Source organism: Penicillium longicatenatum (genome assembly GCF_028827895.1).
Source record: "Penicillium longicatenatum strain IBT 33135 chromosome Unknown contig_6_segment0_segment0, whole genome shotgun sequence".
Taxonomy (NCBI): Eukaryota; Fungi; Ascomycota; class Eurotiomycetes; order Eurotiales; family Aspergillaceae; genus Penicillium; species Penicillium longicatenatum.
Genome location: NW_026643123.1, coordinates 4,398,032 through 4,411,951, shown reverse-complemented (window position 1 = coordinate 4,411,951; position 13,920 = coordinate 4,398,032). Strand labels below are relative to the sequence as shown.

The 13,920-nt window shown below is 49.9% G+C and overlaps 7 protein-coding genes across 7 annotated transcripts; 4 read left to right on the top strand and 3 right to left on the bottom strand.

The window, feature by feature from the left end:
• Positions 1 to 363: 363 nt before the first annotated feature.
• On the top strand, positions 364 to 2,850 carry N7484_009837 (uncharacterized protein; the record flags this gene model as incomplete). The annotated part of the gene is made up of 1 exon (XM_057120224.1): positions 364 to 2,850. One exon carries the CDS (start codon positions 364 to 366, stop codon positions 2,848 to 2,850), a length of 2,487 nt encoding a protein of 828 aa, XP_056969779.1.
• A 148-nt stretch (positions 2,851 to 2,998) lies between these two features.
• N7484_009836 (uncharacterized protein) lies at positions 2,999 to 4,679 on the bottom strand (the record flags this gene model as incomplete). Its single annotated transcript, XM_057120223.1, has 10 exons — positions 2,999 to 3,077; positions 3,140 to 3,240; positions 3,298 to 3,477; positions 3,529 to 3,568; positions 3,620 to 3,795; positions 3,818 to 3,946; positions 3,997 to 4,010; positions 4,051 to 4,130; positions 4,185 to 4,248; positions 4,274 to 4,679. The coding sequence occupies 10 exons, from the start codon at positions 4,677 to 4,679 to the stop codon at positions 2,999 to 3,001; spliced, it is 1,269 nt and encodes a 422-aa protein (XP_056969778.1).
• A 269-nt stretch (positions 4,680 to 4,948) lies between these two features.
• N7484_009835 (uncharacterized protein) lies at positions 4,949 to 6,131 on the top strand (the record flags this gene model as incomplete). The annotated part of the gene is made up of 3 exons (XM_057120222.1): positions 4,949 to 5,157; positions 5,223 to 5,438; positions 5,498 to 6,131. 3 exons carry the CDS (start codon positions 4,949 to 4,951, stop codon positions 6,129 to 6,131), a joined length of 1,059 nt encoding a protein of 352 aa, XP_056969777.1.
• Positions 6,132 to 6,990: 859 nt separating this feature from the next.
• Positions 6,991 to 7,258, top strand: N7484_009834 (uncharacterized protein; the record flags this gene model as incomplete). The annotated part of the gene is made up of 2 exons (XM_057120221.1): positions 6,991 to 7,105; positions 7,152 to 7,258. The coding sequence occupies 2 exons, from the start codon at positions 6,991 to 6,993 to the stop codon at positions 7,256 to 7,258; spliced, it is 222 nt and encodes a 73-aa protein (XP_056969776.1).
• A 415-nt stretch (positions 7,259 to 7,673) lies between these two features.
• Positions 7,674 to 8,451, top strand: N7484_009833 (uncharacterized protein; the record flags this gene model as incomplete). The annotated part of the gene is made up of 2 exons (XM_057120220.1): positions 7,674 to 7,960; positions 8,136 to 8,451. The coding sequence occupies 2 exons, from the start codon at positions 7,674 to 7,676 to the stop codon at positions 8,449 to 8,451; spliced, it is 603 nt and encodes a 200-aa protein (XP_056969775.1).
• Positions 8,452 to 8,858: 407 nt separating this feature from the next.
• Positions 8,859 to 10,775, bottom strand: N7484_009832 (uncharacterized protein; the record flags this gene model as incomplete). Its single annotated transcript, XM_057120219.1, has 6 exons — positions 8,859 to 9,048; positions 9,108 to 9,713; positions 9,765 to 9,839; positions 9,892 to 10,245; positions 10,297 to 10,630; positions 10,661 to 10,775. The coding sequence occupies 6 exons, from the start codon at positions 10,773 to 10,775 to the stop codon at positions 8,859 to 8,861; spliced, it is 1,674 nt and encodes a 557-aa protein (XP_056969774.1).
• A 1,418-nt stretch (positions 10,776 to 12,193) lies between these two features.
• On the bottom strand, positions 12,194 to 13,558 carry N7484_009831 (glycoside hydrolase family 172 protein; the record flags this gene model as incomplete). The annotated part of the gene is made up of 1 exon (XM_057120218.1): positions 12,194 to 13,558. The coding sequence occupies one exon, from the start codon at positions 13,556 to 13,558 to the stop codon at positions 12,194 to 12,196; it is 1,365 nt and encodes a 454-aa protein (XP_056969773.1).
• Positions 13,559 to 13,920: the final 362 nt, after the last annotated feature.

The window sequence follows — 13,920 nt, the reverse complement described above, 5'->3', positions numbered from 1 at the left end:
GTAGAAATGTGGATGTACATACTCGACTTTGTGATGAATACAGTTACTCGATCTACTCAGAAGAATCTGCTTGGGTGGTCGTACTTTCAAAGCCAGTATTTGAGTGATCAAGCCTCAATTCTGAAGTAGAGGGCCCTCAATTGTTGGATCAGGAGGATTCAACCAATGACCAAGGAATGCTTCCGTAATACCCTCGGTTCGGGTAGAAAAACTAGGAATCCGGGGAAACTGCGGGGGTGGATCTCGGGACACCAGAACCGAGCTCGGGTCGCTGGCGGCTGGATCTCCCTAACAAAAAGGAAGCTCGCGGCTCGGTTCGCCAGCATATGGCACCATTTTAACAATCCGACCCAGTTGCTTTCAATGTCATCACCACGCCATTTTGGCACTATTTCCTCCCCAAATCATGTCGGCACGCCTACCGAGCAGGATCCCTCAGCAATCAGGGGCGCTTCTTCACAGAGCAAGCCGATTCGGCTAGCCTTAGCCTGCAACCAGTGTCGAAAGCGGAAGGTTCGCTGTGACGCCCAGCAGCCGAAATGCCGTAACTGCAGTGTCAGAGGCGACACATGTGAAACGTCGGACCCCCGAAAGTCGAGCCACCTCCCTGCTGTCCGCCGACGAGCTGCCAAACGCTGGCAGTCAAAGACTCGGCAGCAAGTAGCCCCTACTCCGTCACCGGCCCACCTCTCGCCGGTCGCGCTCCAGCTCCCTGCAGCTACTCCAGACGCAGGGAGCACTATCAATTCGGTGCTGAACCCGATCGGCCCTGCCCCGAGAACCCTGCTGGGTCAGGATTCGCCGGATGCAAGAGATGCCACCCGAAGTTCCGCTTTACCCGGATCATCCGCGAGCCCAGCTCTCTCATCCTCATGCACAAACAAAAGTGAGAGACTAGGAGAAAACCACTTTTCATGGCAGTCTAGGGCATACCAGGAGAGCACTGCCGCTCAAATTCAAGATGGTCGACCGGGACTTCATATGATAGGGCAGGGTGCCACTGAGACCCCATTTACACAGGATGAGGCAGTCAACACGGATAGTACAGAAGAGAGAGTCAAGGTGAGTGATGGTCATTCCTTTCGGCGTTATCAAAACTCCTTTCTGACGTTTTATGACATTCAGCACGTTGGTGCTAGCAGTGTGCAGTGCCTCTTCAATTTTGTCGACCTGCATCTCGCAAGGTACGGTTTTAGCCAGGCCGCTCCATTATTTAGACATGGCATGTCACACACGGAAGAATTTCCTATGCCTCTCATACCCGAGCTATCACTGCTGCCGGACCGTCAATGCCTGACTACCTACACTGATGCCTTCTTTGCACGATTGTGGCCAATCTACCCCGTTGTCGACCAAGCGACCTTCAAAGCAGACATCGCGACGATTTTCGCATTGCAGGAGGCTGGGGCCGAAGCATGGCAGAAAAAAGTTACACTTGCTCAGGTTCCTGCTCTTGTTAGTGCGTATGCAATTATTTCACTGGGTATGAACGAGACATCCGATGACTCAGAACTGAGCTTCGAATGCCTTATAGCCAGCCACAGTCTTCATGGACATCTAACCGCCTTACCGTATCTGACGAGCGTGCAAGCTCTATTCCTTTTGTCTCTTGCATTGAGAGCCTTTGCGAAGGATGGCCAGGCGTGGCATATTCTCGGGCATGCAATCCGGGTGGCCCAATCCATCGGACTACATAAAGCAGCTACAAATGCGTCTGAACAGAAGTTCACACTTGGGCCTGGCTCACAATCTCTACAAGAACGGGTCTGGTGGTCCTGCTTCGCCTTGGAGAAGCTCATGCAGCTAGAGTGCGGTAGACCATCCATCATTGACAGAAGCTATGATTCCGTCTATTTCGACTATCAAACTGACAAGAATGCGGATCAGAACATCCCGTACTTCAGCGCATGGATTGCATTGAGTACAATCATGGGTCGAATCTCGAACCGTCTATACTCACACAGGTTTCAGGGCGGATCCGCTGAGATGCTCAGCGAGGTTGCAAAACTAGACCAGGAGCTTTTGGAGTGGGGGAATTCATTACCACATACGCTGAAGCCCTGGAACACATCTACGAACTATTCGAAGGATGAGCATAAGCTCATTTCAGCCTTTCTTTCCCAACAGTATTACCACGTCAGTCGCCTGAAACCCAGTACGGTAAAATTAATACTAAGCAAACAACAGGCGCAGCTCAGTGTCATGCGCTTTGCGGTCATCTTTCCACAGAAAAGCATTGACCGAGAAGTCTCGAAGAACAAGGATGATTTGCCAAGCCACTCCCGCCTCTTGAATGGAGCATCAATCTGCGCAAGTGCAGCAAGATCCATCATAACCCAGTCTCTTGAAATGGCCGACAGCCGTTTGCAATCCGCCCTGCTTGCGGCTCCTCCTACCTATTTAGCCGCAGTAGTCCTCGCTCTCGGCGTTCTTCGACAGCCAAACAACAGACTTGTTAGGTCGGACGTTGAGCTTTTGGCCTCTGCCACCGAGATTGTAGAGACCTGGTATCTTCAACGTGGCTTTGAGCTTACTTTCACCCAAACATGCACGCACCTGCGCGAACGAGTTGTCTCCATATTTCAGCGGTCCGACGGCAGCATTCGAAAACCTGTCATGGACATTCCTAGAGGGCTTGGTGCCGAGACGACTGCTGGACAGCAAGAGCGACAAGAAGTCCCAAGAACAGGTGAACATCTAATATCGCAACACGGTCCCCAATATTTTGAGAGATCGGGTCCGATCGATGAGACGTCTGATCCTTTTGGGAACTTTGAGTTCGAGGACTTATGGAACATGACAGACATGAATTTTATGGCCTATGAAGAAAATCAATTTGTTACACAATAGCTGCCATTATCTTGCATATAGCATCTTTCTACACACACACACACACACACACACACACACACTCTCTCTCTCTCTCTCTATTTACAAGTTGGGTGAAGTTTCAGCCAATGATAATTCATGGGAGTGGCTGCCATTCGTATTCCCTTGTTTAATTTGCTAGTTGCTCCAATCTCCACTGCTTTGCCCCGGAATACTTACAATTGTAGTCCATGAACTCATCCGGTTTCCTGGTAAGAAAACAATCAATCAATGAGAAGTGGTGCTGGGATGGAGAATTGATCGAACTTACATGTTCACTACTTTGGCGCCCTTGTCGGTCGCAGGTTTGGCTGCCTGTCGGCTATATGCTTGGATCAGGCTGACTCGGGTATACCGGCTCTGGAAGATATCCTGTTTGGCTTTTCAGCATTTCGGTCACATCATGCAAGGATGGGCTCGCGAACTTACCTCAAGAGTCTCGGTGAGGGAATGGAAAGGCGGTGCCTCTGTGACGTCCTCAAAAAAGGCGCCCAATGCTTCCGCATCTTCAATCGCCTGGCTAGCGCCCTGGCCCTGCGTTGGTAGCATATCATGTGTAGCATCACCAATCAAAATTACTCGGCCTCGGTGCCATGTCACAAGAGGGTCCTATTTTGGTTAAAATCATTTAGTGGTCACATCTGGGCGTGTACAACATACAAGATCCCGAAGCTGCCAAAGTCCAAGATCTGGTGAATGTCTAATGGTATCGGTCAGCAGATGAGTAAATGAACGAGACATCGTAACTCACTTGAAGATGTCTGTTACCCAAGTTGGGAAATTGGCAAAAGTCTTCTTCATCTTCTCCAAATCACCCTTTGATACCCAAGACTGTTTGGCGTGGGGGTCTTCGTTCATTGGTCTATGATGATCAGCAGCGATGATCCAGAAAATCATTAGATCAATAACATGACTCACCATCAGGCACTAGAGCCACAATTCCATATACCTCGCCTTGTCTTCTGGGCCCTATGATCATATGACAGTCATGGGCAACTATCATTGACGTGAATGGATCACGAAGATTTATTTTTGCGCAAAATTGTGGTTCTTTTCCCTCAAGAATGTCAGAGGGAATCTATTATGGAGGTTAGCTGGGGAAAGTCCAATTTGAAGGTTTCGACAAACCATCAGACGATACGCTATGCAATTCATTTGTCAGTATTCAATTGCTTAATAGACACTTGAGAAGACCACCAGAATGACCTGTTGGCATTGCACAAGGCTCCGAACCCAAAACATATTTCCGAAGCACACTATGTCTGGTAATGGTTTGGTCAGCACATAGCAAGGTATTTCTATCGTGGAGAACTCACATTCCATCCGCGCCGATAATCGAGTCTGCCTTAATCCTTTCCCCGGTTTCTAGAGTCACGATTCCTGCAACCGCATCACATTCAACCACCCGCGATGCTAGCCGCAAGATGGCAGGCTCCCCCCTCGCGATCGGGTGAAACATCAGCGTCTTTCAGAACGTCATGCAGGTCTTTCCGATGAAACAAGAGCCGATCTGAGCCATATTCAGGCTTTGCGAGAAGGGGAATGGTATTAACCAACGTTCCATCGGTGTTGTGGATGCGAAAGCCTTCGTCTACCATCTCTCGGGCATTGTGCAGTTCATTTTTCAAATCCCAATTGGATTGAAGGATCTTGGACGCGTTAGGTTGCAATGAAATGAGGGCTCGAATTTCTTTGCACAGGCTTGACTGTTCCAATACTGTGATTTGCCTATTAGGACCACGGAGCGCAATGGCGGCTGAGAGGCCAGCGATGCCACCGCCAGCAATAACGATACGAAATGGCCCGGACATTCTTAGAGAGGTAATTGCTTCAGACATTAAACACCAGGACCTTTTCTTCTTTCCACCTTCCGAACCGAACCGAACCGAACACGGGGCATACGATCTGCTGATTTTCTTCCTGGCGCTTCTGATCTGGTTTGAGGGTCGGTACGGGGATGACCCCATTTATCATCGTGTCGTCTGTGTCCTGGGATTGTCAACATATAAACGTCGACAGCTCTACGGAAGGTCAAAAATCTCAGATGCAGATAGAACGTTCACATCGTACCTGCCGAAAAATGTCTGTCACCACTACCGTCACCAAACAGGACCAACCCAACCCGAACCTCCACGGTTTCGGGCGAATGCGTGTTGATGGAACCGATAAGGAGTTTGGCGATTTCCGCGATGAGCTAACCAAGAACGGGTTTGTCGTCGTGAAGGGGGCTATTCCCCACGAGAAGTCCTTGCAATATGCCGACAAGATGCACTCATGGCTTGAAAATTTGTAAGTTCTATGTACACCTCCAGAGCTATCTAGCATGTGCCAGTGGTGACTAACCAGTTTGGCAGCAACCTGGGCTACGACCGCAACGATCTCTCCACCGTTCACAAAGACAATCTCCCAGTCATCAACGAGAAGGGCATGTGTCTTAACTATGGCCTTTCCCATGAAGATTTTGTGTGGGGAATCCGCAGTGAGCCAGGAGTCATAAGCGCTTTCGAGAAGATCTACGATGACGAAGATCTGATCGTCTCGTTTGACGCCATCAACTTCCAGTTCCCAAAGTACGTTGTCTGTTGAACTTGATCCAATCAGGATAATGAATACGCTGACATTCCTCTAGCCGCACTGATATCGCGCCTAACAAACCCTGGCCTCACCAGGACCAGGATCCTGCCAAGCCCGGATTCCGCTGCATGCAAGGTCTAGTCAACATGCTACCCAACGGCCCAGATGACGGTGGCCTAATCGTTTGTCGAGGAGGCCATCTTCTATCCGAGCAGTTCCACAAAGAAATGGCCGACGAGGAGCGAATTCCAGCATGGACACCGGAATGGTATGGATTTACCGACCGAGGAATGAAGTGGCTGGAAGACCACGGTTGCAAGTGGGAGAAGGTATGCGCCGAACCTGGTGATCTTCTACTGTGGGACTCGCGCACGCCCCACTACAATCTCAGCCCCACTAAGGAGCAGCCTCGTTTCGCGATTTACACTTGCTTCATGCCTGTTGCAGATGCGACGCAGGATGATCTGCATCGGAAGAAAGATGCTTTTGAGCGTCGGGTTGGCACCACACACTGGCCAAACGCCAAACACACTGGATCGAACGTTGCTCAGCGTGATGGGAAGGAAGACCCTCATAACCGATCTGTACCTCTGAATGATCCTAAACTGAGCGAGAGGGCATTCAGGTTGACAGGAATTCCTTATATCAAGGAGATTGATCTGAGTAAGCAGACATTGGTTGCTGCTTGATCCATGGTCTTAGCAGATTAATCGTTTCAAATCGATTTTGTTTGACCTGGAACATAATATTTAATGCAATATTGGACGCCTAATATGTTACCCGCGGAAAGACTTGAAATCTGCCCTGTCCTCAAAATGAGAATGTCTTTGCCATCCTTTTCTTCCATCGCGTATTCTATCCACCATTGAGTATTCAAAAGAGAACCAATCTGTACTTTATTAAGTGCGCCTAAACCGGTAGCATGATGCTATATAGGGAGATAATAACTATATCGGACTTAGGCTTCCATGGTCTGATATTATATTATAGTATCATTAGACCTGGCTCCCACCCGCCCCGCGGGTGAAAGACAGAAAAATGCACAAAAAGACTGTATATTTTGATTTTTTATTAAAATTAGTAAATGTTTATACTGTTTGTAGACTAGTGGGCCCCCAATGGGCCCCCAACAATGGGCCGAGCAACGGGCCCAAACCCAACCCATTTATGGGTTGGGTTGGGTTGGGCTTTGGGCTTTGTGGGTTTTGGCGATGTCTATGTACGAATATGTGGCGGAAGTGTTGGTTCCAAACATGATGAAGACAACGTTAAGTATAGCATCAAAAATCTACATGGATCGACAATGAGGTTAAATACGTTAATTCTGAAGTAGAACGCAATCTGGATAGCGAATCTATGAGTCTCGCGGAGATCCAGCGCCACTCCGCGACACACTGGCACCTACCGAGATCGGCCCGTGGCGGGAGAAGTCCGTCCCGACTCCGCGATACTCGGTACATGCCGAGCTCGGCCTTGACAGGCCATGGCGAGAAGAGCGGCGTATATAATGTAAGTTCGACAATAAGTTTGATCTTAAAGGCAGCAAGGATGGCCTCCGATCACACCAGGCGCTCTCTACATTTCACGGCTGGCTTCTGGATCAACGATCCTTGTGCGCCCGGCTATGATCCGAGCACGGGCTTATACCATGTCTTCTATCAATGTAGGTATTTCCGGCGCCGTGGGTGGATTCCACTGACATTATCCAGGCAATCCACATAGCACTGAATGGGGCTCTATGTCATGGGGTCGTCTTACCAGCAAAAACCTCGTTTCCTGGACACCCTCCGCCACGCCCGCTTTAGTTCCTGACTAGCCTTACGATCGTGATGGAGTCTTTACCGGTTGCATGGTACCACCCACGAATTCCCAAGATTCGCTGAAGTTATATACTCGTCTGTCCGCCGTTTGCCTTTTCACTGGAGCACACCCCCATATTCCAGCGACGCTGCTCGACTAGCAATCGCCCAATCTAACGATAATGGAGAGACTTGGACGACGAAACTCTCTGAGAACCAGGCTATCTTGATGGGCGAACCCAAGGGCTTCAATTAACTGACTTCCGTGATTCCTTCCTATCAGAATGGCCTGCTTTGGACCAACTCAGTAGTCAGAAGTCCCTCTATGGTCTTGTCTCGGGCGGAATCGACGGCTACGGACCGACGGCCTTCCTATATTCAGTGCCGCATGAGAACGTATCGGAATGGCACTATTTGTGTCCCTTGGTCGATATGTCTGCGCGGTTCCAACCCTCGCAGAAGTGGTCTGGGAATTTTGGAGTCAACTGGGAATGCGCAAATTTTCTGACGCTTAGATCCGAGAGCACTAGCCGCGAGTGCCTCATTCTTGGTGCGAAGGGAGACGTGGAACGGGAACACATCCGGAATCTCAAACACCACTCACACGTTCCTCCAAGGACTGTTCGTTCTCTGCTGTGGATGTTTGGTGATCTGCGAGCAGGGAGAGATACCACTCCTGTTGACTTCGCTCATGGCGGATATTTGGACTGCGGGTCGTTGTATGCGGCAAATTCGTTTTTCGATGCGTTATCCAAGACATATAATGCATGCATGGATTTCTGAAGAAGACACTACAGCCGATTAAACCAAACGCAAAGGGTGGAACGGTGCCTTGGCTATTGCTCGCGAACTCTTTCTCCTTTCTATACCAAGTGTTACTTGTGCTCTTCACAGTTCTCTGTCTGAGATAGCATCTGTCGAGAAGGTTCCAGACAAAGACGGTTCAGTCATTATACGCACTCTCGGTATTCGGCCGGTTGAAGAGATTACGCAACTCTGCAGGCACTGTGATAATGTTTGTGAACGCTATCGTATTTCACTCCCATCTTCGACAGCTCAAGCAGCACAGGCACTTTGCTCCGCATTGTTCACTGCCTGGGAGCTCGAGGCAACCATTACAATCGCCCCAAGCCGCTGCGTTGAGGTAGGCTTCTCTATCAGCCACAATGGCGACCCGTCCATAAGCACCACCATCACCTTTTTGCTTTAGGAAGAGACGATCAGGGTCAACAAGGGAAGACCAGCATTGAATCCCAACATAAGCAATTGCCCTGAGCAAGGTCCCTTTACACTATTTTATAGGACCGATGATCAAGAACCCGAACCCAGAGACAAATTGGAGGACTTGCGTATCCGCATTATCGCTGATTCAGATGTTTTGGAGATATTTGCAAATGATCGTTTTGCTCTTACAACGATGATCTATTCTCCGAGTTGTATTAGCCCTATCGTCGTAGCAGCATTTTCAGAGGGGGGCCCAGGGAGCGCTTTTATTGACGATGTAATTGTCTGGGATGGTTTGTCAAGTACTCTGAAATAAGATGTAGATGATCTCGTGTCAAGGTGCTTTTGGTATCCCACTAGTTAAAGGTACCATCATTTATCGGTGCGTACGCCTTATAAACTAGCCTCTGAAAGACGCTCTTCCAGTACTTCTTGTATCATCATCAAAGACGGGCTCTGCTGCAATATCGTCTTGTCGACGCGACCTGGTGCTTGGATACATTGACGGAACTGGGGTGAACAGAGCTCACTCAAACAAGGGGTATTTCCTGCGGTCATGGCGGCCACAGAAGTAAAGAAAATACTATCGCCCAGTATTAGTAAAGTTATGTTCCCCCAATCTCAGAGATATTTTCGACAAACCTGACGAATAATGTCCACCTGTTCACATGACAGTTATCGAACGCCGCAACAATACTCGGTGTCAACATCACGTAAGAATCGAAGAATCTCCGGCAGTGATTCAAGAGGTGGCCGGAAACGGCTCCATCCTGCATCGCCTGATAAACGGCCGGCCAGTATATGGAAAGCTTGCAGCAGTAGTACTGGACCCGCAGAAAGTTCGATAGAGGACAGGGCGGTATTTTGACCAATTCCAAGAACTGAGACACATCACCCTTTTCAAAACGGACCATTTCGGGTAGGCAATGATACCACTCTTCCAGCTGGTGTTCCAGCTCCAGTGCGATACTCGGGGCATAAACGTACTCTCCCGTGGATGTCGCCTGAACAGCTGTGTTGCATCGATGTAGCATACGCCTCATGGCAATCTCAGCCAGGAAATAGGATCGCGTTTTTTCCTCGTCTGAGAGAGTGGACAGTGCATTATCCGGGGAAGCAGGCGCAGTAGCAGCTGGCGACGTGATCTCTGGCTGAAAATGCCATGTCTGCTGGCATAGTGGCAGTGGGACATGTTCATCCAGACACCAAATGCCACTCTTGGGGACATCCAATTGGCCAGCAATTTCACTTCAATTAAAATCAGCGATGAATGATACTTAGCAACGTTGGACTGCCTACTTCTCGAGTAGTAGTGCACCCCAATATGCACGCCGAGTTTGGTCAATAGTATCTGGGTCATCACCTTCCAGTCCACTGGACTAAATACGTCAGCACTGTCTCACTATGGCCAGGGCTGGTATATCACCTTTTGACGATGTTCTGGATCTTGGAAGACGCAATCAAGCAATAGTCGTGTGCCTGGCAAGGCTTTAACAGACAGCAATAATACAAACTGATCAACACTAAGCATTGAACACTGCGAACACTGCACTCGGAGATGATGATCGGCAGCAAGGCGATGGCGGTTTGAAAATACGGGATATCTGGGACTGCTTCGTCTCCCTCGACAACAAGACCGACCGCGACCACGAGAAGTGAGAGGCAAGTTTCCGAAGAGCGAGGCAAGGATCCAGAGAGTACCCGAAAGTACTCTTGTGAAAATCCCGAGGGGAGGATGGGATACCAGATGTGGACGTGTGCGGAGAATCCAGCCAAGGCGCTAACATGGTAATCAGTTGCCGATACCTTAATTCAATTTGGCTCGACCTACCTCACTATATGCCGATGACGAACAATAAGCATCCGTGTACCTGCGTTCGCATTGGCCTCGAACGCGGTAGTCCGTTCCTCTCGTAGCAGGACCTGCGCGAAATCTGCGTCTAATCCTAGCACATGCATGAGGGATGAATTACTAAGCAGCTTGGAAGGCAAATCGAATGGCGAATCTTCTTGGCTTGCCAACACCTCATATTCCGACCGGGACCCCCCAACATGAACGCTCGGGGAAATGGGCTGTGTGGGAAGCATCAAGCTGACAAGTAAATCAAGACGTTTATTCATGGCACTCAGTTCTTCCTCGACACTGTCCCCAATGTTAGTGCTGTCTTCGTGGTGCGGAGAGAGTGGTCACGTACCGATCGGGGGGCTCCACTGGCGGCACTTGGTAGATGCAGCGAACGCCGCGAGTTTGGCAATAGTGGCATGACGGCCTTTGCGAATCGCACTTCGTTCTCCGTGTGCGACATGCATCGCATGCCAGGGTCGTGCGTTTTCTTTTGTTTGGGTGGCGTTCTTCCATAGTCAAGAGTACGGTGTGGAAGCGTTGACGGGGACACTCGGTATAAATCGCGGAGCCGGGCGTGGCCTCCGCTTATGGAGGGTTCGGTACCCCCGCACTTGACCCTGCACTTGACTGGTGGAGAACCAGCGATGCTCCGCGGACCAAATTCTATTCCTGTAGTTTAGGGTGGGTAGTCACAGGCATAATCTGGCTTTAATAATCGGATGTCTTAACTCACTACCTCCTTCGTCGAATATTTTCGCACTGAGCTGTAGCTACTAGATGGGCCACCAAGAGCCAACCACTTCCAGAAACACTGCGTTAACGCAGTCACGTGCATTTCCTGATATCCACCCATCCCGGAAACATGATCATGAATCATTCCCACTAGACTCTAGAAGTACTCCGAAGCAAAAAAGGACGCTGAAACCCAGTAAGTTGAATGTACAGAGAAAGCCTCCGATTTACCGTCAAGAAGATGACTCCATCACACGAACAAGCGACCACAGGTGAGAAGACGATAACACGTGATCATTGTAGCAGACTTATACGGTATACGGTATACCGATCGACAGGTAGCTCCCGTCAAGACGCGTCTAGCAGCAACGTTGCACTCCGTCAGGAAGGATTAGATATATAAGGACGCTCATTTACAAGCACGCGCTCTTAGTCGCGACAAATTTCACATTGTTTTATGTTTACCACTCTACACTTCACTATTCACCAAAATAACTCGAGCAGACCCACTGTGACGCTGGGAAACTATGTGTAGAGAGAGCAGCTAGTTTTGAGCGATCTGATTGGTGGATGCAGAAGAGAGAAGGCAAGCACCGAAGTTCCAGGACTTCACCTTGCTCTCTTCTCTCCAGTCTCAGTATTCGCTGCGGAATGCACTCTTTTCCCGAAGAATAGGCTCTTCCCCCATTCTGGTGGAGAAACGGAAAACATTTGACACATTTAGTCAAGAATTACGACTTGGTCTCGTTGTATCCGAGAACGAAATAATATAAAACTAACCCTGCATTTTATTCAGGAGCAATAAGTGCAGTATCGCTATGGGCTGGGATTCGTCTAAGAAGTTTTGACGGGCCATTAATGCCGGAGATTCGTCGCATGGGTTTCTTAGGTTCTTACCAGGCTGGAAGTCCTAGTCTTGGATGGTTTGGCTGTCATAAGCATGCACCATCGCGATCAATCTACAGCCAGGGATCAATAACGGCTCCTAGGATACAGCTACACTTGAGGTGGGCCCTTGTCTTTCTCGACCGCCAATTGGCTTTGGATGTCATCTGTCGCATAAATTGGCAAAAGTAGAGGCTTAGTTCAGGTACGTGGAAATATTTTTATTAGACTCGAGTGCGAGACCTCCATTGACTCCATTTGCTCGCTACATGCCCAAGCCCTGCAAGAAGCGTCGCCGGATGTCCTTGCAAATCTCAACATTGGTGCGTGCACGCTCTTGAGAATCGTGTGCCCTCCTCGCCAGCCATTCATTCCGGTTTTGGACAAATGCCTCCATCCGCTCATCGCGCTGCTTAACCATAGCCTGCTTCTCGGCACTCATGCTGCTCACATCTGGCTCAGGTACATCATCCGAGGGCGGGAACTGAGGCTTGCGCGGAATGCGCTTCTCCACGGGCAGGGTGTCGAGCTTTGGACCAGGAAGGGTCTGGTACCAGTATGCGGTGGTACTCCAGTCATCCCGCAGATGGTTCGCATGCCCAGATTCCAGGGTCACTTTAATCTTTTTGTTGAAACGCACAGGGTCCGTCAGGTGCCAGCGGTAGCTAACCTGGTAGTTGGGTACGTCTTCTTCATGGATTATAGTGCCGCAAAACGGGTACGCATTCTTCTGCATGCCCCATCCTTGCGTGAAATAGTCCTCCCCACCAGTACCATGCATGCTAGGCGGCCAGGTGTCGTCGTCGATGAAGATCATGTCGTCGCCTTCACCCCACCAGGTTCCCTGGAAGTGTGCAACGGAGTGGTTGCAACCAATGTACTGCCCGCTGCCTTCGGTTTCCAAAATGACGTAGTTGTCCTTTCCGTCTAGGTTCGGCACTTGCGTCTCGAGGCTGTTGGTCTGAATGTGGGACGGTGCCCAGCCATTCGTGGGATTCATGCGGCGCCAATGAGCGTGGAAGTAAAGCGTATCCGCTGGCAAAGGCTCGGGGTACAGTTCATAGTCGATGTAGAAGTACTGGAAATACGCCTCGTCGTTCTGGTTCTCGATCTCAATGCGTGCGCGTTTATTGAACGGCATAGTGAGATAGCAATTGAATGCTGCAGCACCGCCGAACTTCTTCTCCTCGGATGGCTTGACTGACACCGTAAAGGGGAGAGACTGAAAGTTGGCCGCCATGGAATGACCGAGACAGAAAAAATCGCCGATGGGCGCGATAACGTTCGGAGTCTCGGAATCGTCCCAGTACATCTTGATAAGCACCGTACGGTAGTAGTCCGGGTCGCTGACTTCGTAGTTGAGGCCGAGGGCGTTGTGGATCTCCATCATCGCGACCCCAGACTTGGAGTAGGGAATCAACCCCGGGCCTAGGATCTTGCGGCAGGTCTGCACAAACCACAGGTGCGTTATGGCGCCGGGTCCCTCGAGATCGGCGAGGACAATGGACTCCCCGGGTAGCACCACAAAGGCATCTTCGTTGAGGCCCCTATGGTCCCAACTAGCCACCCGAGCCGTGCGGGCGACTTTTCTCTTGGCCAGGCTGGCCAGCAGATGACTTCCGATAGGCATTTTGCGCGGAGTCACGGTTTTATCGAACTACCGATTTATTTTGATGCAAGCAGGATCTAGGGCACCGTCCTTGCGTTCGTTTATAACCTCAAGCTGCACTGCCAAGCCATCATGGACAACCTTCTTTGGCCCGATCCTTGGCCGAGACACGGGGAATGGACTAATACCTCCGCGGAGTAGGGTTCTGGTGGGCTTGGTTGCAATCTAACTTTTGGTCACAATCGAACTTTCAAGCAAACCTATAATTCATCTCGAATATCTAATCTACATCAAAGGCTATGGATCCACCGAAAAAATATTGCTTACAACCCCAAAAGCCCTTTTGGCACCACATATTCGACTGCAGTGACAGATTCACGCTG